The 27983-nt window shown below is 41.5% G+C and overlaps 1 protein-coding gene across 2 annotated transcripts; it reads left to right on the top strand.

Moving 5' to 3' along the window:
• Positions 1-62: 62 nt before the first annotated feature.
• Positions 63-26671, top strand: COX16 (cytochrome c oxidase assembly factor COX16). 2 transcript variants are annotated; one of them, XM_055436717.2, is made up of 4 exons: positions 68-292; positions 17412-17483; positions 23052-23114; positions 26295-26671. In XM_055436717.2, exons 1-4 carry the CDS (start codon positions 224-226, stop codon positions 26412-26414), a joined length of 324 nt encoding a protein of 107 aa, XP_055292692.1. In that variant the 5' UTR covers positions 68-223; the 3' UTR covers positions 26415-26671. The 2 variants fall into 2 exon arrangements, with proteins under 2 accessions (XP_055292694.1, XP_055292692.1); XM_055436719.2 differs by lacking the exon at positions 17412-17483 and having other exon boundaries at positions 63-292.
• Positions 26672-27983: the final 1312 nt, after the last annotated feature.

Below are 27983 nucleotides of genomic sequence, written 5' to 3'. Positions count from 1 at the left end.
CTTGCCGGAACTAAATGCCTCGCACTCGAATTTCCGGGGGGAAGCTTGAGTGTGTTACTACGGATCTATTGCTTTTGCCTGCCGGAGGTCGATCTTAGAAAGACCCAGCACTGGGAGGCCAAGGGAAAGATGTGAGTCAAGGACGTCTTGGTAGCGGAGCTACTGAGATTCGAGAGGCCACGTTGGGCCTGATTGGCGTCCAAACGACTCGGACAGTTAAGTCATGTTCGCCTACGCGGTGAGGCGCGCCCTGCGCAAGAATAAGACCCTTCGCTACGGAGTTCCCATGTTGGTGAGCGCAGTGAGGGTAAAGTGTGTGTTGGCGGCGGGTGGGGAGGAGGGATTCCGAAAGGGTGGGACCTCAAGATTGGCTGGGAGCTGAGTGCGGCGAACCTGTACTGTGTGAGGCGAGGTACCGCAACCTGCGCTAGAATGTGGCTGGCCTTTAGGCAGCCCTAGTTTCCTAGTCATTCCCCGCGCCGGTAGTGTGAGCTCAGGTCCTTGTTTGACCTCTGGTAGTTAACCTGGCTGTGCTTCTGAACCAGATTTTAACCCGAACCTAAACTCCCATTCCCCCACCCCAACCTCCCGCCTGCCACGCTGCAGCTTGAAGATAACTCTGATCATTGAAACCAGTTATATTCACTGAATTTGACTACAGTTTTGGGCATCCTCAGGTTTCAGTTTACTAGTTTGTGAATTGGCTTAATTCTTCCAGGGTTGTTATGAGTTAAAAAAAAAATCCTTGTGAGTTAAATGTAGCACAGTGTATGAACCCTGCAGATAGTCGCTGCATTATAGTTGATATTTTAAAAGCACGTTGCAAGTAGTTTTGGCGTTTGGTTTTTGTTTTGTTTTTGTATCCACTCCTACATGGAGTTTTCAGAAGATCCTGTTCGTCTTGAAGATTCAAGTTAATGCTTAACACCAACCGGAGTTGGAATCCAGTGAAACCACACTCTTTCTTTTCTGTTTGACCTTGGCAAGGTATTTTGTTTCAACAAGCCTTGATGTCATAGTAAATGAAATAATTTAAATAAAGCAGGTGAACAGTTTTTACATAGTTTATTACTTTGATAAGAATTTGGTACAGGAAAAGTTACCAGGTTTTGCATTTAACCAGGACTAAAGGAAAGTAGTGACCTTAGAAAAGTAATGTGTTTTTTTTAGTTCATCTTTGATGAATGTGGATTTCTTTTTAATTTTTAAAAACCCCTTTTTATCTTTTTAAAAGTTTAAACAAAATCATGTATGAGACAACGCAGAATTCTGTTTGCATCGCCAACAGGGACTGTGTGAAAACTATCCTCCCTGCAACAAAATAGAGGTCCATTCAGAAAACGTGATTGTCAGTGCAAGTTGAGGTCACCTGCATGTCCCACTGGAAGATAGTTTAGTTTTGTTTGTTATCTTTCAAAATCATCAAAGCTAAGCTCTTAAAACAACTAGTATTAAAGTACCTTCTAGGGATTCCCTCATTTGTTTTATTTCTTAGACAAGACTACCACAGTAGACTTCTTCCTAAGTGTATTTCTCTATACTGGTCTCTGTGTCTATACTGAATCCGTACTACACTGGACCTAGGTCTATACTGTTTCAAAATGTGGGTCCTCAGTTAACAATATGGGCATTTGTCCACAAAGTGATCTCTCTGTTTTTTAGTACACTGTCTAGATTTGTCATAGCTTTTCTCCCAAGGAGCAAGCATTTTTTAATTTCATGGCTGCAGTTACCATCCACAGTGATTTTTGGATCCCAAGAAAAAGTCTGTCACTGTTTCCATTGTTTCCCCATCTATTTGCCATGAAAGGATGGGACCAGATGCCATGATCTTCATTTTTTGAACGTTGTGTTTTGAGTCAGCTTATTCACTCTCCTTTTTCACCTTCATCAAGAGGCTCTTTAGTTCTTCTTCACTTTTTGCTATGAGGGTGGTGTCAACTGCATATCTGAGGTTATTGATATTGGAATAACCTGATGGAAAAGTCTCATTGGAATATCTTGATTCCAGCTTGTGCTTCTTCCAGCCTGGCATTTTGCATGATGTACTCTGCATATAAGTTGAATAAGCAGTCTTAACGTACTCATTTCCCAATTTGGAACCAGTCTGTTGTTCCATGTCCAGTTCTAACTGTTGCTTCTTGATCTGCATGCAGATTTCTCAGGGGGCAGGTAAGGTGGTCTGGTATTCCCATCTCTTGAAGAATTTTCCACAGTTTGTTGTGATCCACATAGTCAAAGGGTCCTAGTTCAGTTCAGTCACTCAGTCGTGTCCGACTCTTTGTGACCCCATGAACCGCAGCACGCCAAGCCTCCCTGTCCATCACCAACTCCCAGAATTCACCCAAACTCATGTGCATCGAGTTGGTGATGCCATCCAGCCGTCTCGTCCTCTGTTGTCCCCTTCTCCTCTTGCCCCCAATTCCTCCCAGCATCAGGGTCTTTTCCAATGAGTCAACTCTTCACATGAGGTGGCCAAAGTATTGGAGTTTCAGCCTCAGCATCAGTCTTCCAATGAACACCCAGGACTGGTCTCCCTTAGGATGGACTGGTTGGATCTCCTTGCAGTCCATGGGACTCTCAAGAGTCTTCTCCAGCGCCATAGTTCAAAAGCATCAATTCTTAGGCGCTCAGCTTTCTTCACAGACAAGTAACTAATTCTGTAGGGGAAAATGTTGAACTCAGTTCTCTAAAACCCAACAGTACTAGAAAGAGCTCAAATGATGCATGGTCTTCATCACATATCAGTTGGATATTCCATATTTACTATATTCAGTTCAGTTCAGTCGCTCAGTCGTGTCCAACTCTCCGCGACCCCATGAATCACAGCACGCCAGGCCTCCCTGTCCATCACCAACTCCTGGAGTTCACTCAAACTCATGTCCACAGAGTCGGTGATGCCATCCAGCCATCTCATTCTCCGTCGTCCCCTTCTCCTCCCGCCCCCAACCTTTCCCAGCATCAGAGTCTTTTCCAGTGAGTCAACTCGTCGCATGAGGTGGCCAAAGTATTGCAGTTTCAGCTTTAGCATCAGTCCCTCCAATGAACATCCAGGATTGATCTTTAGAATGGACTGGTTGGATCTCCTTGCAGTATAAGGGACTCTCAAGAGTCTTCTCCAACACCACAGTTCAAAAGCATCGATTCTTCGGCAATCAGCTTTCTTCACAGTCCAACTCTCACATCCATACATGACCACGGGAAAAACCATTGCCTTGACTAGACGGACCTTGGTTGGCAAAGTAATGTCTCTGCTTTTTAATATACTATCAAGGTTGGTCATAACTTTCCTTCCAAGGAGCAAGCATCTTAATTTCATGGCTGCAATCAGCATCTGCAGTGATTTTGGAGCCCAAAAAAATAAAGTCTGACACTGTTTCCACTGTTTTTCCATCTATTTCCCATGAAGTGATGGGACCAGATGCCATGATCTTTGTTTTCTGAATGTTAAGCTTCAAGCCAACCTTTTCACTCTCCTCTTTCAATGCAAAGAAATAGAGGAAAACAACAGAATAGGAAAAACAAGAGACCTCTTCAAGAAAATTAGAGATTCCAAGGGAACATTTCATGCAAAGATGGGCTCGATAAAGGACAGAAATGGTATGGACCTAACAGAAGCAGAAGATATTAAGAAGAGGTGGCAGGAATACACAGAAGAACTGTACAAAAAAGATCTTCACAACCAAGATAGTCACGATAACGTGATCACTGACCTAGAGCCAGACATCTTGGAATGTGAAGTCAAGTGGGCCTTAGAAAGCATCACTACGAACAAAGCTAGTGGTGGTGATGGAATTCCAGTTGAGCTATTTCAAGTCTTGAAAGATGATGCTGTGAAAGTGCTGCACTCAATATGCCAGCAGATTTACTATATTACTATGCCATAATTGCTATAGCGTACTACTATACTTAAAGTTGAAATTATTTTCTCTCTTTGCTGTCGTTGTTCATTTGCTCGGTTGTGTCTGACTCTTTGTGACCCCATGGACTACAGCACGCCAGGCTTCCCTGTCCTTCACCATCTCCTGGAGCTTGCTCAAATTCATGTCCATTGAGTTGCTGATGCCATCCAACCATCTTATCTTCTGTCGCTCCCTTCTTCTGCCTTCAGTCTTTCCCAGCAGCAGGGTCTTTTCCAGTGAGTCGACTCTTCTTATCACGTGGCCACAGTATTGGAGATTCAGCTTCAGCATCAGTCCTTCCAATGAATATTTCAGGGTTGATTTCTTTTTGGATTTACTGGTTTAGTCTCCTTGCTGTCCAAGGGACTCTCAGCAGTCTTCTCCAGCACCACAGTTTGAAAGCATTAATTCTTTAATGCTCAGCTTTCTTTATGGTCTAACTCTCACATCCATACATGACTGCTGGAAAAACCATAGCTTTGACTAGGTGGAGCTTTGTTGGCAAAGTGATTTCTTTGCTTCTTAATATTTTGTCTAGGTTTGTCTTAGCTTTTCTCCCAAGGAGCAAGCGTCTTTTAATTTCATGACAGCAGTCACCATCCACAGTGATTTTGGAGCTCAAGAAAATAAAGTCTGTCACTGTTTCCATTTTCTCCCCATCTATTTGCCATGAAGTGATGGGACTGGATGCCATTATCTTAGTTTTTTGAACATTGAATTTTAGGCCAGCTCTTTTACTCTTTTTTTTATATATATCTCTTACATAAATGTTAGTGCTTACTTCACAAGAATATTTATTCAACAATAAACAGAAGAGGACTTAGAGTACCAGGTATAGGCTAACAGTACTCTCCTTCCCTTCTTTCCCAAACCACTTGGAAAAGAGAGTACATTTGTTGTTTCAATTTGTGCAATGACCATGTAGTCCCCCAGAATTTACCTTTCTAATCTGACCCGTCATTACTGGTTTCTGCATACTAAAATTCAGACCATTTAATGTCTGAAGATGGTTTTAGTATATTCATTGTTTGGAAACTATCAATCTAATTTCAAAACATTTTCATCACCCTAAAGGAATCACCAAACTCACTTGTACACTTCAGTACAGTTCAGTCACTCAGTCGTGTCCGACTCTTTGCAACCCCATGAATCACAGCACGCCAGGCCTCCCTGTCCATCACCAACTCCCAGAGTTCACTCAAACTCATGTCCATCGAGTCGGTGATGCCATCCAGTCATCTCATTCTCTGTCATCCCCTTCTCCTCCTGCCCCCAATCCCTCCCAACATCAGAGTCTTTTCCAGTGAGTCAGCTCTTCACATGAGGTGGCTGAAGTACTGGAGTTTCAGCTTCAGCATCAGTCCTTCCAATGAACACCCAGGATTGATCTCCTTTAGAATGGACTGGTTGGATCTCCTTGCAGTCCAAGGGACTCTCAAGAGTCTTCTCCAGCACCACAGTTCAAAAGCATCAATTCTTCGGCGATCAGCTTTCTTCACAGTCCAACTCTCACATCCATACATGACCACTGAAAAAACCATAGCCTTGACTAGACGGACCTTTGTTGGCAAAGTAATGTCTCTGCTTTTTAATATGCTATCTAGGTTGGTCATAACTTTCCTTCCAAGGATTAAGCATCTTTTAATTTCATGGCTGCAATCAGCATCCACAGTGATTTTGGAGCCCAAAAAAATAAAGTCTGACACTGTTTCCACTGTTTCCCCATCTATTTCCCATGAAGTGATGGGACCAGATGCCATGATCTTTGTTTTCTGAATATTGAGCTTCAAGCCAACCTTTTCACTCTCCTCTTTCACTTTCATCAAGAGACTTTTTAGTGAAAGTGCTGCACTCAATATGCCAGCAAATTTGGAAAACTCAGCAGTGGCCACAGGACTGGAAAAGGTCAGTCTTCATTCCAATCCCAAAGAAAGACAATGCCAAAGAATACTCAAACTACCACACAGTTGCACTCATCTCACACACTAGTAAAGTCATGCTCAAAATTCTCCAAGTCAGGCTTCAGCAATATGTGAACCATGAACTTCCAGATGTTCAAGCAGGTTTTAGAAAAGGCAGAGGCACCAGAGAACAAATTGCCAACATGCGTTGGATCATGGAGAAAGCAAGAGAGTTCCAGAAAAACATCTATTTCTGCTTCATTGACTATGCCAAAGCCTTTGACTGTGTGGATCACAATAAACTGTGGAAAATTCTGAAAGAGATGGGAATACTAGACCACCTGACCTGCCTCTTGAGAAACCTATATGCAGGTCAGGAAGCAACAGTTAGAACTGGACATGGAAAAAAAAAGAACTGGACATGGAACAACAGACTGGTTCCAAATAGGAAAAGGAGTACGTCAAGGTTGTATATTGTCACCCTACTTATTTAACTTATATGCAGAGTACATCATGAGGAATGCTGGGCTGGAAGAAGCACAGGCTGGAACAAGATTGCCGGGAGAAATGTCAAAAACCTCAGATATGCAGATGACACCACCCTTATGGCAGCAAGTGAAGAGGAACCAAAAAGCCTCTTCCGTCTTATGTAACCATTAATCATCTCTCTATAAATGTAATAGACTAATACAATTTGTGGTCTTTTGTGAGTGACTTTGTTCACCTAGCATAATGTTTTCAAGGTTCATTCATCTAACATGTATCAAAGTGTCATACCCTTTTAGTGACTAGATAGTATTCCATCAGTTGAATATTTATTGTCCATTGATAAGCATTAGTTGGTTTTTTTTTTTCATTTCTTGGCTATTATGAATAATGGTGCTATGAACATTCCTGTACAGATTTTTGTATGGATGTGTTTTCATTCCTCTTGGATAAATGCCTACAAGTCGAATTGCTGCATCATAAGATAGCTCCATGTTTAACATTTTGAGGAACTGTCAAACTGTTTCTCAGAAAGTACATCGTTTTACATTCCCCCCAGCAACATATGAGGCTTCTGATTTTTCCATGTCTTATCAACAGTTGTCATTGTCCACTTTTTAAAAGTAATTAAACCCTTACAAGGATATGTGAAGTGGTTTTGATTTGCATTTCTCCTCTGGTAGCTCAGCTGGTAAAGAATCTGCCTGCAATGCAGGAGACCCTGATTCAATTACTGGATTGGGAAGAACCCCTGAAGAAGGGATAGGCTAACCTCTCCAATATTCTTGGACTTCCCTGGTGGCTCAGACAGTAGAGAATCCACCTGTGATGTGGGAGACCTGGGTTTGATCCCTGGTTTGAGAAGATCCCCTGGAAGAGGGCGTGGCAACCCACTCCAGTATTCTTCCCTGGAGAATCCTCATGGACAGAGGAGTCTGGCAGGCGTCCACGGGGTCGCAAAGAGTCAGGCACAACTGAGCAACTGAGCACAGCACGATGACTAATGATGCAGGACATCCTTTCTTACGATTGATTATTGGTTATCTGTATATCTTCTTTGAGGAACTGTCTATTCAAGTTTTTTGCCTTTTTAAGAGAATGTGTTTTTCTTTGTATTGGACAGCTGCTGCTGCTGCTGCTAAGTCGCTTCAGTCGTGTCCGACTCTGTGCAACCCCATAGACGGCAGCCGACCAGGCTCCGCCATCCCTGGGATTCTCCAGGCAAGAACACTGGAGTGGGTTGCCATTTCCTTCTCCAGTATTGGGCAGAGGTTTCCTTAAACACCTGGATCAGTAAGTTTCCCAGTCTTGGTCAATGCGCTCCGTGTGCTAGATTGGGCATTCCTTCAATACTCAGGCAGGTTACAACCCTGCCTTGAAGTTTTACTTATTTGCTCAGAGCCTCAAATTTATTCATTATTGAGTGTTGGGGTCTTCTCAGAAATCTCCTGAACTTACACACAGCTATGGGCACGTGGACCATTCTGTTCATATGTATGTGTAACCAAAAGTAGGATCTGGCTGCTTGCAGCTCGAAAGCCAATAAAAAAGTAAAGTTAGTGGAAAGGAAAGGCTGCTTTATTTTGGATACCAGCAACATGGGTGAACTATTTCAAGTTGTAAAAGATGATACTGTTAATAGTGCTGCACGCAGTATGCCAGCAAATATGGAAAACTCAGCAGTGGCCACAGGACTGGAAAAGGTCAGTTTTCATTCCAGTCCCAAAGAAAGGCAATGCCAGAGAATGTTCAAACTATCACACAATTGCACTCATCTCACAGGCTAGCTAAGTAATGCTCAAAATTTTCTAAGTAAGACTTCAACAGTACATGAACTGAGAACTTCCAGGTGTTCAAGCTGGATTTAGAAAAGGCAGAGGAACCAGAGATCAAATTGCCAACATTTGTAGGATCATTGAAAAAGCAGGAGGGTTCCAGAAAAGCATTTACTTCTGCTTTATTGACTACACCAAAGCCTTTGACTGTGTGGATCACAACAAACTGTGGAAAAGTCTTCAAGAGGTGGGAATACCAGATCACTTTCCCTGCCCCCTGAGAAATCTGTATGGAGGTCAAGAAGGAACAGTTAGAACCAGACATGGATCAGCAGACTGGTTCCAAATTGGGAAAGGAGTACATCAATGCTGTATATTGTCACCCTGCTTATTTAACTTATATGCAGAATACATTATGCAAAATGCTGGGTTGGATGAAGCTCAGGCTGGAATCAAGATTGCCAGAAGAAATAACAATAACCTCAGATATGCAGGTGACAGCACCCTTATGGCAGAAAGCAAAGAGGAACTCAGGAGCCTCTTGATGAAAGTGAAAGCGGAGAATGAAAAGGCTGGCTTAAAACTCAACATTCAGAAAACTAAGATCATGGCATCCGGTCCCATCACTTTCATGGCAAATAGATGGGAAAACAATGGAAACAGTGACAGACTGTATTTTCTTGGGCTCCAAAATCACATCAGATGGTGACTTCAGCCATGAAATTAAAAGACACTTGCTCCTTGGAAGAAAAGCTATGACTGAGCTAGACAGCATATTAAAAAGCAGAATAATTACTTTGCCAACAAAGGTCCATATAGTCAAAGCTGTGGTTTTTCCAGTAGTCACGTATGGATGTGACAGTTGGACCATAAAGAAGGCTGAGCATTGAAGAACTGACGCTTTTGAAGTGTGGTGTTGGAGAAGACTCTTGAGAGTCCCTTGGACTGCAAGGAGATCAAACCAGTCAATCCTAAAGGAGATCAGTCCTGAATATTCATTGGAAGGACAGATGCTAAAGCTGACGCTCCAGTACTTTGGCCACCTGATGTGAAGAACTGACTCACTGAAAAAGACCCTGATGCTGGGAAAGATTGAAGGCAGGAGGAGAAGGGGAAGACAGAGGTGAGATGGTTGGATGGCATCACCGACTCGATGGACATGAGATTGAGCAGGCTCTGGGAATTGGTGATGGACAAGGAGGCCTGGCATGCTGCAGTCCTCGGAGTCACAAATGGTTGGAGAAGACTGAGCGACTGAACTGAATTGAACTGAACATGGGTGAGTGGGGGCAGTAGCATATGCCTGTCCAAAGGCCCCCACAACATTCAGTGGGCTTGAGCCTGAGAGAGGGCGAGATACAGAAACAGCACAGTCAGCTCTGACAGTTGTCTTGGAGTTGGTCATCAGTGGTGTGACCAGCATCATCTTGATTGTTTTGAGTAATGTTAATCTTCAGTTCCATCATCAGTTTTTTCCCATTTCCTTGAGGCCGGTTCTTAGAATTGTGGCAGCTCAAGTCATGACCAGTCTGGTCATCGTGTAGTTAACTTGATTCCAGCTGGTGTGGATTTCAGTATCTATAAGATAGCTCACAGCATATGGCTCAGAATATTATCCAGAGCCCTTGAGAAGGAACTAAAGGACCTGGACTATGCTTAATGATATTATTTGGTGTCCTTTGACTGTTTTGTTTGTTTGTTTCTTCATTTTCTCACTTCTCTGATTAAACTTATTCACTCGCCTAAAGTGTTTTCACAGACAAAATTCAGACAGAGGACTTGGAGGACAAGCACCTGCTATATTTCACATGTCTTTCCAGAGTCAGGAATGTGTTTGAGTTTTTTTTAGTCTTCTGTGAACACCTTATTCCTCATATATTCATTTTGTGTTCTTTGGTTAGATTGTTCTTTATCCTGTTGTCTTATTACCTCAGGCAGTATGCCTCTGAATTTTTTTTAACAAATATTTCCAGGGAAAAGTCTTTTTGCACTAGTTGCAGCCCAAGTCAGGAAGACTAAAGATTGCCTTGTAAGTGGGGTCTTCCAGGGAACCACCAGACTGGTCAAATAATGATAAAAGATTTTAAGGAGTTCCACCTCATTATGCCCCTTCCAGTCGTTATTTCTTTAGATCATGATTTTAGGCTGTTGGTTTTCGTGGTTACCATGGAGTGGGGATCAAGATGTGGTAATTGAGTAGGTTAAAAATGCCACCAAGCTTTCTGCTTTAACTGAAATTTAGTAATTCTTCTTTAGTAAATGTTTGATGGAGAAAGTTTTTGGAGCTCTTACTCTTCTATTTCATTGATTTCACGTGTTGGTTCCTTTTTTTTTCATCTTTGGTAAGATTTTCTAATTTTCATTTGTTTTAAGAACATCAGATACTGCTCTTTGAAGCACTTTTATGATGATTCCTTTACCGTCTTTGTTAATGTGAGGCAATTGCCCTTGCTAATTCAAGTTTCTGCTGTTTCCTGTTTCTTATGATAACTGAATTTTTAGTTTATCTTGGAGATTCTGAATAGTGTGTTAGGAAACGGTGTTCTCTTTAGGTCTTCTACTTTAGCAGCAGTTACCATGCTTGGATTAAGCTTGTGGATAGTAGCTGCAAAAAGTCGGACACGACAGCTACTAAGCACACAGTAGCCTTATATTTGAAGCTTTCTTTCTCATAATAATTTGGGTTCTGGAGCCCTTGTAGTGCTAATTTCTGTGTCTTTGTTGTTGTTGTTATTGTTTAGTCACTAACTCTTTTTCGACCCCATGGTAGCCAGGCTCCTCTGTCCATGGGATTTCCCAGGCAAGAATACTGGAGTGGGTTACCATTTCCTGCTCCAGGGGATCTCACCAACCCAGGGATGGAACCCTTGTCTCTTGTATCTACTGCATTGGCGGGTGGATTCTTCATCACTGAGCCACCTGGGAACCCTTGTGCCTTGTTTACCTGGTACCTAATTGATCGCTTAAAACTTCCAGGTGTGGAAAGTTAATAACCAACACGTAATTGTTTTTAAAGTCTAAAATTGATGGAGATCACAAAAGAAATTAATGTAGGTAGGAAAGACCAAACTCTTTGCCCTGGGGGATACTCCAACCTTAGAGAGTTGGGATCTACAGGAGGGACCAATACAGGAAACTAAGAATTCTCAGTGAGGTAAAAGAAAAACCAAGCTTAAGAGAAAAGCAGAGAAATGTGATGAGCTGTCATATTTCACTCATGACATAAGATGAGAACAGAGAGTTAAACATTGCATTTAGTAAAAATAGATAGGAGTGATGGTTGGAGTGGGTCTCAGAGAAAGTGGGAAGAGCAGCAAGTATAGATATATTGTTTGCGATATTTTACTGCAGGTAAGAACAAAGCAATGGGGAGGGAAGGTCTAGAGAAATTTGTTAGTAAGATGGGAGAAATAGCATTTTTTATGATGAATTGTGCCATGTGGTAAGCAAGATTTTTGATGAATCACTGCCTTTCAGTATGTAAGATGACTGGGATCTAGTGCACAGATGAAGGTATTTAGTTAGACTCTGATGCTGGGAGGGATTGGGGGTGGGAGGAGATGGGGACAACAGAGAATGAGATGGCTGGATGGCATCACCGATTTGATGGACATGAGTTTGAGTGAACTCCGGGAGTTGGTGATGGACATGGAGGCCTGGCGTGCTGTGATTCATGGGGTCGCAAAGAGTCAGACATGACTGAGCGACTGAACTGAACTGAAACTGATAGGTACTAAGGTAATGAGTGCATGGTCACTCAGTCGAGTTCAACTCTTTGTGACCCCACTATAGTCCACTAGGCTCCTCTGTCCATGGGATTTCCCAGACAAGAATACTGGAGTAGGTGTCATCTCCTTCTTCAGGTTATCCTCCCAACCCAGGGATTGAACCTACATCTTCTGCATTGGTAGGTGGATTCTTTACTGCTGAGCCACTTGAGAAGCCTCTGAGTGGTTGATATGTATAATGCAATTTTGACACTAACTACCCAGCGGATGCTGATTGCAGCCATGAAATTAAAAGACACTTACTCCTTGGAGGTGATGGAATTCCAGTTGAGCTATTTCAAATCTTGAAAGATGATGCTGTGAAAGTGCTGCACTCAATATGCCAGCAGATTTGGAAAACTCAGCGCTGGCCACAGGACTGGAAGAGGTCAGTCTTCATTCCAATCCCAAAGAAAGGCAATGCCAAAGAATGCTCAAACTACCGCACAATTGCACTCATCTCACATGCTAGTAAAGTCATGCTCAAAATTCTCCAAGCCAGGCTTCAGCAATATGTGAACCGTGAACTCCCAGATGTTCAAGCAGGTTTTAGAAAAGGCAGAGGCACCAGAGATCAAATTGCCAACATGCGTTGGATCATGGAGAAAGCAAGAGAGTTCCAGAAAAACATCTATTTCTGCTTCATTGACTATGCCAAAGCCTTTGACTGTGTGGATCACAATAAACTGTGGAACATTCTGAAAGAGATGGGAATACCAGACCACCTGACCTGCCTCTTGAGAAACCTGTATGCAGGTCAGGAAGCAACAGTCAGAACTGTACGTGGAACAACAGACTGGTTCCAAATAGGAAAAGGAGTGTGTCAAGGCTGTATATTGTCACCTTGCTTATTTAACTTATATGCAGAGTACATCATGAGGAACGCTGGGCTGGAAGAAGCACAAGCTGGAATCAAGATTGCCGGGAGAAATATCAATAACCTCAGATATGCAGATGACACTACCCTTATGGCAGAAAGTAAAGAGGAACTCAAAAGCCTCTTGATGAAAGTGAAAGAGGAGAGTGAAGAGGTTGGCTTGAAGCTCAACATTCAGAAAACAAAGATCATGGCATCTGGTCCCATCACTTCATGGGAAATAGATGGGGAAACAGTGGAAACAGTGTCAGACTTTATTTTTTTGTGCTCCGAAATCACTGCAGATGCTGATTGCAGCCATGAAATTAAAAGACGCTTACTCCTTGGAAGGAAAGTTATGACCAACCTTGATAGTATATTAAAAAGCAAAGACATTACTTTGCCAACCAAGGTCCGTCTAGTCAAGGCTATGGTTTTTCCTGTGGTCATGTAGGGATGTGAGAGTTGGACTGTGAAGAAAGCTGATCGCCGAAGAATTGATGCTTTTGAACTGTGGTGTTGGAGGAGACTCTTGAGAGTCCCTTGGACTGCAAGGAGATCCAACCAGTCCATTCTAAAGGAGATCAATCCTGGGTGTTCATTGGAAGGACTGATGCTAAAGCTGAAACTGCAATACTTTGACCACCTCATGTGACGAGTTGACTCACTGGAAAAGACTCTGATGCTGGGAAAGGTTGGGGGCGGGAGGAGAAGGGGACGACAGAGAATGAGATGGCTGGATGGCATCACTGACTCTGTGGACATGAGTTTGAGTGAACTCCAGGAGTTGGTGATGGACAGGGAGGCCTGGCGTGCTGTGATTCATGGGGTTGCAAAGAGTCGGACACGACTGAGCGACTGAACTGAACTGACCCAGCATTAGTGCAGACTTCATAGATTAAGGGCATGGTTCTCCATAGAACTCTCCTTATCAGCCACCAGCTGAAAGTTCTGGGGTCTGGGGTCACCTGTGCTTCTGATTAACTGGTTATAAATTCAGTGGTTCCTAATAGCCCTTCAGGTTCAGTAATTTGGTAGAATGACTCACAGAACTCAGGAAAAGACTATACTTAGGATTAGTGTTTTATTATAAAGTTTACGGATTAGAAACAGACCAAAGAAGAAACACTTAGGGCAAGGTCTGTGGAGGTTCCCAAAGGCAGAATTTCCGTGTTTTCTCCCTATGGAATCAGAGCATGTCACCATGCCAGCACACTGATGTGTTCATCAACCAGGAAACTCATCCAGAGTTTTTAATTGTGATTTTCATCATCTGTGGTTGATTTGATTATTGACTGTGTGACTGAACTCAGTCTTCAGTTACCCTTTCCTCCTTGGAGGTTGGGAGGTCAGCTTGCTATCACATGGCTCAAAGCCTCAACCCTGTAGTCACATGGTTGACCATTCCAGCACTGCCAGCCTCTATCCTGTGCCTATCTAGGGACTACAGTGAGTCATTTCATTAACATAAACTCAGGTGTAGTCCCAATAACAGAGATGCTCCTGTCGCTCAAGAAATTGCAAGTGAGTAGCTTCCTCCTACGGAGAAGGCAATGGCAAGCCACTCCAGTACTATTGCCTAGAAAATCCCATGGATGGAGGAGCCTGGTAGGCTGCAGTCCGTGGGGTTGCTAAGGGTCGGACACGACTGAGCGACTTCACTTTCACTTTTCACTTTCACACATTGGAGAAGGAAATGGCAACCCACTCCAGTGTTCTTGCCTGGAGAATCCCAGGGACGGGGGAGCCTGGTGGGCTTCCGTCTATGGGGTCACACAGAGTCGGACACGACTGAAGTGACTTAGCAGCAGCAGCAGCAGCAGCTTCCTCCTAAGAACCCAGGAGTAAGACCAGACAGATTCTTCATTATGTAGCATGTGGGTAATGTGATAGCAATAGTCCAGAAAAGAGATGATGGTGGCCAGGACTAGAACATTAGAAGATGATATAGTCAGAAATTATGATATTCAAAAAATAGTTAGAAAGTAGAGTGACAGAACTCAGGGAAGCATTAGATGTGAGATATGAATGAGAGGACAATCCCCTGGTTGATTGCATAGCAACCAACTCCAGTATTCTTGTCGGGAAAATCCCATGGTCAGAGGAGCTTGGTCCATGGGGTCACAAAGAGTCAGACACGACTGAAGCAACTGAGCACACATGCATGAATGAGAGGAGCTAAAGAGGACTCCAAAGAAGCTGACTTGAGTAATTGGATGAAAATATTTGGTCTTAACTGGCTTGTGAAAGATTGATTGGCAGAAGATTGGGGCAGAAAGTGTTGGGGTAAAAAATGAATTTTTTCATGTTAATTCATATATACCTGGTAAACGTTCAAGTGAATATGTCAAGTAGGAGGGCAGGTCTTCAGTTCAGCAGGATGTTTCCCATTGAAAATGTACATTTGAAAGTTGTTATGCTACAGCACGAGTACATGCTCAATTGAGTCTGACTCTTTGCAACCCTGTGAATTGTAGTCCACCAGGCATCTCTGTCCATGGGATTTCCCAGGCAAGAATACTAGAATGGGTTGTCATTTTCTTCCCCAGGGAATCTTCCTGACTCAAGGATCGAATGTGCTGTGATTCACGGGGTCTCAAAGAGTCGGACACGACTGAGCGACTGAACTGAACTGAAGAAAGAATTAGGAAAATCAGGGATGTGTCTTTTGGTTACCAACCAGGGTTCTTTGCCTTTCTTAATCAATAGAAATTGATAAGAGGCTAGACAGGAAATTTAGGCAAGCCCCAATTTGGGGCCCCTGCTGCATCAAGGAGGAACGAAAACAGGTAACAGGTTCCCTTGCTTGTTCCCCAAGGGGGTTGAGCTGGTTCCTTAAATGGGGTGAGGGTAGGAGTGTGTCCAGGGGTCGGGCCAAAGGGGTGTCTTAAGTGGTTTGCCCACCCCTTTGGTGGCATTGAGTGCAGGGGACACGCACAGTACCCTACATTTGTCCCTGACACCCTGTTTTTGCTTCCGGTTCTTTAGAAGTTACTTCAGAAGGGCTTCCCTGGTGGCTCAGTTGGTAAAGAATCAGCCTGCAGTGCTGGAGACCCCAGTTCGATTCCTAGGTTGGGAAGATCCACTGGAGAAGGGATAGGCTACCTACTCCAGTATTCTTGGGCTTCCCTTGTGGCTCAGCTGGTAAAGAATCTGCCTGCAATGTGGGAGACCTGGGTTCAATCCCTGGGTTGGGAAGATCCCCTGGAGAAGGGAAAGGCTACCCACTCCATTACTCTGGCCTGGAGGATTCCATGGACCGTATAGTCCTTGGGGTCACAAAGAGTCGGCCACGACTGAGCGACTTTTACTCACTCTGTTAGGTCCATACCATTTCTGTCCTTATCGAGCCCATCTTTGCATGAAATGTTCCCTTGGTATCTAATTTTTCTTGAAGAGATCTCTAGTCTTTCCCATTCTACTGTTTTCCTCTATTTCTTTGCATTGATCACTGAGGAAGGCTTTCTTATCTCTCCTTGATATTCTCTGGAACTCTGCATTCACATGGGTATATCTTTGCTGTTCTCCTTTGCCTTTCACTTCTCTTCTTTTCTCAGCTATATGTAAGACCTCCTCAGACAACCATTTTGCCCTTTTACATTTCTTTATCTTGAGGATGGTCTTGATCACTGCCTCCTGTACACTGTCATGAACCTCCATCCATAGTTCTTCAGGCACACTGTCTGCCAGATCTCATCTCTTGAGTCTATTGGTCACTTCTACTGTATAATCGTAAGGGATTTGATTTAGATCATACCTGAATGGTCTAGTGGTTTTTCCCTACTTTCTTTAAGTTTCAATTTGGCAATAAGGAGTTCATGATTGAACCAGAGTCAGCTCCCCAACTTGTTTTTGCTAACTGTGTAAAGCTTCTCTATCTTTGGCTGCAAAGAATATAATCAATCTTATTTTGATATTTACCATCTGGTGATGCTCATGTCTAGTGTCTTCTCTTGTGTTGCTGGAAGAGGGTGTCTGCTATGACCAGTGCATTCTCTTGGCAAAACTCTGTTAGCCTTTGCCTTGCTTCATTTTGTGCTCCAAGGCCAAATTTGCCTGTTACTCCAGGTATCTCTTGGCTTCCTACTTTTGCATTCTAGTCCCCTATAATGAAAAGGACATCTCTTTTGGGTGTTAGTTCTAGAAGGTCTTGTAGGTCTTCATAGAACTGTTCTTTGGCCAGTTCAAGGGTTTTTCTAAGGTTTACCACATACTGAGAAATGTGGCTTCTTATTATTTTATCACTTGGTAAGAAAATAGAGAAATGCTCTCTAATTGGCTTATTTTGCAAAATAATAAAAATTGAAAACATTCTCGTCTTGAGGAGGCAAGGCCAGGATTTTTTCATGGATTTATCCATTGTAGTCATATGCAGGCCATTTAGTTGATTGTGCTTTTACTTTCTTATATACTAAGTGTATAGTCTTTCCTTAGTTCATAGGTCTTTTATAAGAATTAACTGATACAATGATTGTGATCTGGTATTTAAATCATAGGATCAAGTACAGGTATAAATTAGTGATTTTGGTATTTGCTAATATGCTAAAATGTTTCCCAGTGATAGTATATACTACATTTGCTCTGAAAAGATGAATGGTAACTCACCAAGAAGAATAATCTGTAGGATTTTTGTATAATCTGCCACCCTTGGCATTTAGATAAGTAAAATATAGATATGCTGAATTCTGCCCTTCTATTTTAATTGTTTCTCTGTTTTGTTTCAGTTGCTGATTGTTGGAGGTTCTTTTGGTCTTCGTGAGTTTTCTCAAATTCGTTATGATGCTGTAAAGATTAAAGTAAGAAGTCTCATTGGAGTTTGACATGTATATATATATTTTTTGGTTTATGAGACATGGATACTTAAATTACTAAGCTGTCTGAATTTTATCTCGCTTTTTTTTTTTTTAATATTTATTTATTTGGCTGCACTGAGTCTTAGTTGCAATATGTGGGATCTATCTCCCTGAGCAGGGATTGAACCCAGGGTCCCTGCATTGGGAGTATGGAGTCTTAGCCACTGGACCACCAGAGATGTCCTCATCTTGCTTTTTAAGTGTGATGAATGATCTCTAGGCTCTTTTATAGAACATTTCTTTAAAAGTCTTATATAATTTTTTAAAATTGTTATGTACTTACTAATTTTGCCTGTGCTGTGCCTTCGTTGCTGTGCCAGGACTCTCACTAGCTGCAGTGAGCGGGCGCTGCTCTCCAGGTGTGGAGCACAGCTTTTGTTGTGGAGCAAAGGTTCTAGAGCACGTGTGGCACACAGCCTTAGTTGCTCCACAGCATGTGGAATCTTCCTGGGCCAGGGATTGAACCTGTGTCCTCTGCTTTGGCAGGCAGATTCTTAACCACTGGACCACCAGGGAAGTCCTATACAATTTTTAAAGATAACTTTCCATTTAGAGTTATTACAGAGTATTAGCTATATTCCCCATGATGTACAATATATCCTTGAGCCTATCGTACACCCAGTAGTTTATACTTTCCACCACTTTACCCCTCCCCCCACTGCTAACCACGAGTTTGTTTTCTGTATTTGTGAGTCTGCTTCTTTTTTGTTGGGCTTCCCTGGTGGCTCAGATGGTAAAAGCATCTGCCTGTAGTGCGGGAGACCCAGGTTCCATCCCCGGGTCAGGAAAATCCCCTGGAGAAGGAACTGGCAACCCACTCCAGTACTCTTGCCTGAAAAATTCCATGGACAGAGGAGCCTGGTGGGCTACAGTCCATGGGGTCGCAAAGAGTTGGACACAACTGAGCAACTTCACTTTCTTTCACTTTCCTTTTTGTTATATTTACTGCTGCTGCTGCTGCTAAGTCACTTCAGTCGTGTCCGACTCTGTGTGACCCCATAGATGGAAGCCCACCAGGCTCCCCTGTCCCTGGGATTCTCCAGGCAAGAACACTGGAGTGGGTTGCCATTTCCTTCTCCAATAAGTGAAAAGTGAAAGTGAAGTTGCTCAGCCGTGTCCGACCCTGAGCGACCCCACGGACTGCAGCCTACCAGGCTCCTCCATCCATGGGATTTTCTAGGCAAGAGCACTGGAGTGGCTTGCCATTGCCTTCTCCGGTTATATTTACTAGTTTGTTGTATTTTTTAGATTCCACGAATGCATGGTATATGTATAAATATGTGGAAAAAGAGATGTAGATAATGGATTTATAGGGGTCTTTTTTATAGTTTGCTTTGGTAGGACTAGTTTGTTTTCTGTATTTGTGAGTCTGCTTCTTTTTGTTACATTTACTAGTTTGTGTTCAGTTCAGTTCAGTCGCTCAGTCGTGTCCGACTCTCCGCGACCCCATGAATCACAGCACGCCAGGCCTCCCTGTCCATCACCAACTCCCGGAGTTCACTCAAACTCATGTCCACAGAGTCGGTGATGCCATCCAACCATCTCATTCTCTGTCGTCCCCTTCTTCTCCCGCCCCAACCTTTCCCAGCATCAGAGTCTTCTCCAGTGAGTCAACTCGTCGCATGAGGTGGCCAAGTATCGCAGTTTCAGCTTTATAATCAGTCCTTCCAGTGAACACCCTGGATTGATCTCCTTTAGAATGGACTGGTTGGATCTCCTTGCAGTCCACGGGACTCTCAAGAGTCTTCTCCAACACCACAGTTCAAAAGCATCAATTCTTCGGCGATCAGCTTTCTTCACAGTCCAACTCTCACATCCATACTTGACCACGGGAAAAACCATAGCCTTGATTAGACAGACCTTTGTTGGCAAAGTAATGTCTCTGCTTTTTAATATACTATCAAGGTTGGTCATAACTTTCCTTCCAAGGAGTAAGCGTCTTTTAATTTCATGGCTGCAATCAGCATCTGCAGTGATTTTGGAGCCCAAAAAATAAAGTCTGACACTGTTTCTACTGTTTTTCCATCTATTTCCCATGAAGTGATGTGTAATTACTACCAAATTCAGTTCTGTTGTTACAGAAGAATTCTGGTTAATTCATTCAAAAGTATGTAGCTTTTGTTTGTGGCGCACATCTGATACTTGTTTTTTTCCCAAGTACAGTTAACTCTGAAACAACAGAGGTTTAGACTGTGCTGCTCCACTGGTACCATGGACTTTTTTCAGTAAATACTACAGTACTTTACAGTCTGCAGCTGGCTGAACCCATGCCTGTGGAACCCATAGATATGGAGGGCCAAGTGTATATTTATTGAGGAAAATCCTTGTATAAGTGGACTCTCAAAGAACAAACTCGTGTTGTTCAAGGGTCAGCTGTATTTCATTAGCAGACCTCAGTAATGTTGGTGGGAAAGTAGCGTATTGAAAGCTTATTCAGTTTTTTCAGTTAATCTTATGGTTTAAGAGAAATACCAACTCTAGCTAGTGTTAAAGACAGTAGGTATTAGAATAAATATTAAGTTGAAAAGGAATATATGGTTTCTGTGAGGGAATAGACCAGTTATCAACTGAGTTTTAAAGTTTCTGTTAACATCCCAATTATTTTATTGAGGACTTTTTGCCCTTTTGCTCTAAGATGAAAGTTATAGTAATCTGGCTTTTGGAAATGGGATGTCATATACATATTTGAAAAATAATTGCATATTTGTCATGAGTTTATCATGTCTTAGATCCTACAGATAAAGATTCAAGAAACTGATTCTTATAAAACTTATAGCATAATTAAGGCTGTGCTGTGCTATACTTAGTCACCCAGTCATGTCCGACTCTTTGCAACCCCATGGACTGCAGCCCACCAGGCTCCTCTGTCCATGGAGATTCTCTCAGCAAGAATACTAGAGTAGGTCACCATATCCTCCTCCGAGGGACCTTCCCAACTGGATCAAATCCAGGTTTCCTACATTGCAGGCAGATTCTTTACTGTCTGAGCCACCAGGGAAGCCCAAGAATACTGGAGTGGGTAGGCCCTCCTTTCTCCAGGGGAACTTTTGACCCAGGGATCAAACTGGGGTCTTCTGCATTGCAGGCGGATTCTTTACTAGCTGAGCTACCCAGAAAGCCCCATAATCAAGGTTGGGAGACTTCTAATATTAAAATGTATCCAAACATGCAATATAACAATGCCTAGTGAAATGCTAGATTAGAATTTTGCATAACACATTGCTAGAACTTCAAGGAGAGAAGTGCTAGTTTAGAATTTTGCATAACACATTGCTAGAACTTCAAGGAGAAATACATAGTTTAGATTTGGGAAAGGGATATCAGAGAAGGTCTGCTAGAGGTATCAACCTTTGAATTAAGGCTTTAAGAATGATAAGAGTTCAATGATAACTAAATGATGAAAATGATTAGTATTGTATAACATAGAGGGACTATTGGGCATATTTTCATAGAACTCTTTGGCAAGAGTACAGGATGGATGGAGATTAGGGGAGCAAGATAGGAGGGAAAAGAGTGTTTCAGTTGGAGATAGAGACCTGTTAAGATCCTTTGGCAGTAATATAGATGAAAAGTACTGGAATCTGAAGTAAAACATTGGCAGTGACAATAGAAATGAATGGATTCTAAAGGAATTTGTAGCAGCAAGTTGATAGTGATATATGTAATATTAAAATCTAAATAAATATGGATGACTTAAGGCTTTGGTTTTAATGACTGGGTAAATTTTCACAGCAAAGGAGAATGAGGGAGATTGCAATAACAGAAGAGGTCTAGAGGATGGGGTCAGAGTGAAGAGAACAAAGTTGAGAGAAATGAGGTTGATTGAAGTTGAGAGGATTGAGGTCTGTGGAAGGAGGCTGAGAGGACAAAGTTTAGCTGAGAAGGATCAGAGGACAAGACCTCCTGAGAGTGAGAGGTCCAGGTTGGTTGATACTGAGAAGTCAGACTCTGGTGAAGTTAAGAGTCAGTGTTTAGGTAAGGTTGAGTTCAAACAACGTTGAGAGGGTAAGGTGGACTAACTTTGAGAGGAATTGAGAAGATTGGTTGAGGTTGACAGGAATTACAAGGGTTGAGAGGCTGAGATTAAGGGAGAGTCAAGAGGGAAAATTCTTAAAGAGATGGGAATACCAGACCACCTTACCTGCCTCCTGAAAAACCTGTGTACAGCTCAAGAAGCATCAGTTAGAACTGAAATGAAACAATGGACTGGTTCAAATTTGGGAAAGAAGTACATCAAAACTGTATATTGTCACCCTGCTATTTAGTTTAAATGCAGAGTATATCATGTGAAATCCTAGGCTGGATAAATCACAAGCTGGAATCAAGATTGCCAGGAGAAATTATCGATAACCTCGGATATGCAGACCACCCTAATAGCAGAAAGTGAAGAGGAACTAAAGACATTCGTGGTGAAGGTGAAAGAGGAAAGTGAAAAAGCTGGCTTAAAACTCAGCATTCAAAAAACTAAGATCATGGCATCTGGTCCCATCACTTCATGGCAAATAGATGGGGGAAAAAATGGAAGCAGTGGCAGATTTTATTTTCTTGGGCTCCAAAATCACTGCAGATGGTGACTGCATCAATGAAATTAAAAGATACTTGCTCCTTGGAAGAAAAACTATGAGAAACCTGGATAGCATATTAAAAAGTAGAGACATTTCTTTGCCAACAAAAGTCCATATAGTCAAAGCTATGGTTCATCCAGTAGTCATGTACAGATGTGAGAGTTGGATCATAAAAAAGGCTGAGCTGTTAAGAATAGAGGCTTTTGAACTGTGGCGCTGGGGAAGGCTCTTGAGAGTCCCTTGGACAGCAGGGAGATCAAACCAGTCAGTCATAAAGGAAATTAACTTTGAATATTCATGGAAGGACTGATGCTGAAAACGAAGCTCCGGTAGTTTGGCCACCTTATACTAAGAGCTGACTCATTGGAAAAGACCCTCATGGTGGGAAAGATTGAGGGCAGGAGGAGAAGGGGACAACAGTGGATGAGGTGGTTGGATGGCATCACTGAATCAATGGACATCAGTTTGAGCAAACTTCAGGAAATAGTGAAGGACAGGGAAACGTGGCGTGCAGTAGTCCATGGGGTTGCAAAGAGTCAGGCATGACTTAGTGACTGAACAACAGCAACTGGAGGCAGAGGGCCAAGTTCAAAGCCAAGGTGTGCCTCTTTGACAAGTCATTCAAACTCCCTGTATTCCATTATCCTTGCTTTGATCAGATAATAATACTTAGGTCATACACTTTTTTGTGGGTTATAGAAAATAATAAGTGTCAGTATACGTGGCATAAAGCAGGTGCTTGGTAAATTTTTGGCTGCTATTAGTTGTAGTAGTGGTCATAGTACTATTGAGATATTAGTTGTCATACAGTTTGATAGATTGTGGAGATTTCCCCACATTTTTGTAATCTGCCATGCCATCTGAGCCGTGCTTATATTAACTTTTTAAATTGCAAATGGAATCTAACAGACTTAAGTAACTTATGGCTGCTTTTATTTTTCTACAGATTGATCCTGAGTTAGAAAAAAAGCTGAAAATGAATAAAGTGTCGTTGGAATCAGAATACGAGGTACAGTATGCTAATGTAGCAATATTCCTAGTCTGTGACTCGTTTTATCTGCCTTAATGTGAATTCAAATTATTAACAAGTACAGAAAATATTGCCTTAAATATATGTTATTGGAACAACTATGTGGTTGTTTGAGAAGACAGTAAACATGGATCTGTTTTTCATATACTCTGAGTAAATTCTGGATGGATCAAGAATTTAAAGATAAAAAAACCCAAAAGGCTAAAAGTACTAGGAGTAAAAAATTGAAGTTTCTTTTTTGTGTTCTTGAGTCAGAAAAGCTTATTTAAATGTGATGAGAAATAGAGATACTTTAAAAGTAAATATTCAAAGGTACCACCTAAAAAAAAGTGTGTAATATAAAGTCAGTAGTTAGATGAGAAATCCTAAAAGTATTGTTTATCCTTATCATGATGAATTAATTAATTTAAATATAAAGAGCAAACCAGTATACAATTTCAACAACTCAGTTGGCAGTGGAAACATGGGCAAACATGTAATGAGTTCAGAGACAAGGAAATAAATAGCATTTTTTAAACATATAAAGAGATGTTCAACTTATAATAGGAATGTTAATTAACATTATAACAAAGTATCATTTTTCCAGCTATCTGATTAACAAAATCAAGGAGTTAATAGCACGTTTAATTATAGGATGTTGGGAAGGAGGACATTCTCCATCTCTTATCATATTTTCCCTTTTCTTTTTATGTGTGATCCTTTTTTATTGAAATATAGGCATTGTGAATAGTAAATATTGAAGAGACTTGTGAAGAGTGGTTGATTCTCATTTTAGCGGTTCAGTTATTGGCTGGTCATTTTGAGCTTGATTTTACACTCTGTAAGGGAGAATCTGTGGAAAGGCTTTGAGGTTTCCTAAATCCCCTGAACTTTGTGGGACTCCTTCTCTGAATTGTTTTCCCTAGAGGATCTTGTCAGAGCTAAAGACTGGACCACTGTGTTGTTTGCTATTTTTCTTTTAGTTTAGTTTGAAACTGGACCACTTTTGCATGAAGTAATTCAGTCAGCCTTGCATCCCATCTGGCAGTTATTCTTAAATTCTTTTGAGCATATATGTCTTACGTTGTCTGAGTAAAGGCCATTGTTCTTTCTTAAAACCTTTTTTTTAACTTTGGAGCATTTCAAAACTATACTTGAAAATAATTTACTCTGTTCTTGAATTAGAATTTTGTTCACCTTTGTAGATTTAAACTCTTGGTAAAGTTCTAAGAGAAATTTAGAGAATCATTATTCACTATTTCCCCATTATTTTCTCTTAAACTTCTAACTTGGTACTTCTCAGTATATAAGCAATATATGAGCTATGAAGGGTTTGTCTGGAAGTAGATGTTTCTTATAGTTCTTTTAGAAATCATAGAATATGAAAGCTGAAGAAATCATGCAGACCATTTGGTCTTGTCTTTTCGTTATTACTTATGAGAAAATTAGTGCCCAGATAACTCAAATCACTTGCACAGGGTTATATAGCTTATTGGTAAAAGAGTAATGCTTAATATCCAAGTGTCAAGGTCAATTTATATCATTTCCTCTGTCACTGGATGTCAGCTGTCCTGTGTTCTCTGTGTTTCTTTTTCTATCTTGTTCAGTTAATTATTCCAGAATAACCAAAGCATATATATGAAAGTTACTGTCAGAGTGGTGTGAGAGTATAAAGAAATGTTTGTGTTCTTCCCTTTTTTCCTATTTTCATTCCTGTGCTTCAGAGGTACAGCTAACTGAAGATACAGTGATCCAAACTGTACATGAAACTAGTTTTTATTGCCCCCAAAGGTCTTTGTTCACAGCCGCTATAGGGAATTGCTTTTCATTCTTCAGGCCAGGCTCATTTCTCAGGTGCAGAACAAATCACTGTGATCCGTCCTCCTTCTAGCAGACTCTGTACAGTCTCCACCTCTGGTGTCTTCCTTTCGTTTCCTGTGGCACCTGTGCCAATCATTACTCTGCTGCATCGGTGTGGAGGTGGAATTTCGTTTTCTCAGCTTCTTCCCTTTCTTTGTGCTGTCAGAAATAAAACATGTAAATTATTCAAGAAATACAAGTCAGCATGACTTGGAACAAAGAGGAACCACCTCACATAGATCAGAATGGCAGTCATTAAAAATCTATAGATAAATGCTGAATCCGGTTTAGAGAAATGATAACCCTCCCACACTGTTGGTGGGATTGTAAATTGGTGCAGCTACTATGGAAAACAATATGAAGGTTCCTCAAAAAACTAAAAATAGAGTTGCCATATGATCCAGCAATCCCACTCCTGAACATATACCTGGAGAAAACTATAATTTTCAGAAAAATATATGTACCCTATATGTACCCCTATGTTCATAGTTGCACTATTCACAATAGGCAAGACATGGAAATAACTTAAATGTCTGTTGACAAATGAATGGGTAAAGACGATGTGGTACATACGTACAATGAAATACTACTCAGGCAGAAAAAAAATGACACCATTTGCAGCAACATGGATGGATCTAGAGATCATCATACTACGGGAAGTAAGTCAGAAAGAGGAAGACAAATGCCATATGATATCACTTATATGTGGAATCTAACGTATGACACAAATGAACAAACAAAAACAGACTCTGATATAGAGAACAGACTTATGACTTGCTAAGGTGGGGGCAGGTGGGGGACGGAAGGATTGAGAGTTTGAGATTAGCAGAAACAAAGTGTTATATACAGAATGTGTAAACAACAAGATCCTACTGTGTAGCACAAGAAAGTATATTCCGTATTCTGTGATAATCCATCATGGAAAAGAATATGAAAAAGAATGTATGGTGTGTATGTATACATTTATATGTATAACTGAAGAACTTTTGCCATAGCAAAAATTAACACAACATTGTAAATCAACTGTAATTCAACAAAATAAATTTTTTAAAAGACATGTAGACTCTGTTCCTTTTTTAATAGTTTTATTCTGATGAGGGGAAAGATAGGCAGTAATATCAATAGCAAGAAAAATTCCAGATCCTATAAGGAAATATAATATTTCTTTAATTATTAAGCTTGACATGCAGTTGATTAATTTAGTAGAATTATAAGTGAGGGCCTATTGAATTCTCTCTACTCATTTATTCAGTTAGGTCCTAGCCAAACTCACAGGACTCCTATACTAATATTTATGCTCTGATTTTTGTGGCTCTGTAGAAAATAAAGGATTCCACCTTTGATGACTGGAAAAATATTCGAGGACCCAGGCCTTGGGAAGATCCTGATCTCCTCCAAGGACGAAATCCAGAAATCCTTAAGACTAATAAGACAACTTGACCGTGTTGATTCTGTTTTTACTTTTTTTATTTTAAATAAAAATGTTATCAACTGGAATTCCAACCATATACTCCTATCCAATGGAGAGAAAATTCCAGACCTGCCGAAGCCTAGATATGAGTAATTTGATGACGAGTACTCTTGATAAAAAGTCAAGTACAGGTTTGTATAAGGCCCAACTCTTCCGTTTGCAAATGAAAGTAACAATGTTGACCATATATAATTTTTACTGCTCAATAAACATGTGAATACTGCTACTTAAAGAGTGTCCTTTATTCTACTCCCAACGTGCATGCATGCTAAGTCACTTCAGTCATGTCTGACTGTTTGCAAGCCTATAGACCATAGCCCACCAGGGTCCTCTGCCCATGGGATTCTCCAGGCAAGAATATTGGAGTGGGTTGCCATGCCCTTCTCCAGAGGATCTTCCCAACTCAGGGATCAAACCCACATCTCTTATGTCTCCTGCATTGGCAGGCAGGTTCTTTACCACTAATGCCATCTGGAAAGACTACCACCCCATATTTCTTTTCCACCAGCAAGTAGGATTTCTACCTGACAGTAGTTGGTCTAGATCCAAATTTTAAAAGTAATGTCAAGCAGAATTTTATATCAGACCTATGTGGAAAATGATCAGTCTGGTGAGATTCTTGGTTTTAATTTTAATACCTCACATGACATGCTTATCAGTCTCTGAGGCATCACCTGATGATTGTATTGATACCATTAAAATATGTTAAGAAACATATATTGTCTCAAAGGAAAAATAATGAGGTCTTAACTTCCAGCCGAATATACAAAAAAAATTGAAAAACTGAAAATTGATATTCTTTGATTCATGAGAACGGAGGTATAGGATAAAACCATCATCTGAAAACTTGAGATACAGACAAAATATAGAGAATCTCCTCCAGTTTTCCTGGAGGAGAAACCACCTAGAAACAGCTGCTGGGCCCAGCATCAGATAGAAATACCTAAAGGGAAATTGACTAATTACTAGAGACTGAGTATGGACTAAACTGAGAGTTAAAAACTCCTGGAGACCAGGCCAGGGACAAACTTTGACTTCCAGAAGCCCCACCAGCTTCTCACAGTGAATGTTGGAGAAAAATCTTGTTCTTCTAACAAGGGGAGGGAAGGTAACCATTTTGAAATATGCCTCCCCCCCCCCCCCAAATTCTCTTCTTAACAAAATCCTGGTCTCAAAGGGAACTGACTGTTTTGGTAGAGCCTAATTACACTGGATTTTACCAAAGCATAACCAAGTGGCATAAGGGAAATACCCAACTCTAGCCCCTACCCTGGAGAATCCCAGGGACGAGGGAGCCTGGTGGGCTTCTGTCTATGGGATCACACAGAGTCGGACACGACTGAAGTGACTTAGCAGCAGCAGCAGCAGCAGCCCCTACCAGCCTTTCTCAGCTAAATGGGGGGAGGGGAGCAGGGAGTAAGACTGAGAAGCAGTTGTGAAGGTTCCATACCAGGATCCCATGACTGGTAATAGACTAAGACCTACTCAAAAGACTAGACTGTTGCCATCACTTTTCACATTACTGCCACATCACTAGA

The sequence above is a fragment of the Moschus berezovskii genome, chromosome 9 (genome assembly GCF_049115385.1).
Source record: "Moschus berezovskii isolate FMDL1 chromosome 9, NW_MosBer_1.0, whole genome shotgun sequence".
Taxonomy (NCBI): domain Eukaryota; kingdom Metazoa; phylum Chordata; class Mammalia; order Artiodactyla; family Moschidae; genus Moschus; species Moschus berezovskii.
Note: the sequence above shows the minus strand (reverse complement) of the source record. Positions and strands in the feature narration are given on the sequence as shown.

Coding starts and splice junctions, on each gene's coding strand:
- COX16 (XM_055436717.2), top strand. CDS start 224: ATGTTCGCCTACGCGGTGAGGCGCGCCCTGCGCAAGAATAAGACCCTT. Junction 293..17,411: donor GCTACGGAGTTCCCATGTTG/GTGAGCGCAGTG, acceptor GTTTTGTTTCAG/TTGCTGATTGTTGGAGGTTC. Junction 17,484..23,051: donor ATGATGCTGTAAAGATTAAA/GTAAGAAGTCTC, acceptor ATTTTTCTACAG/ATTGATCCTGAGTTAGAAAA.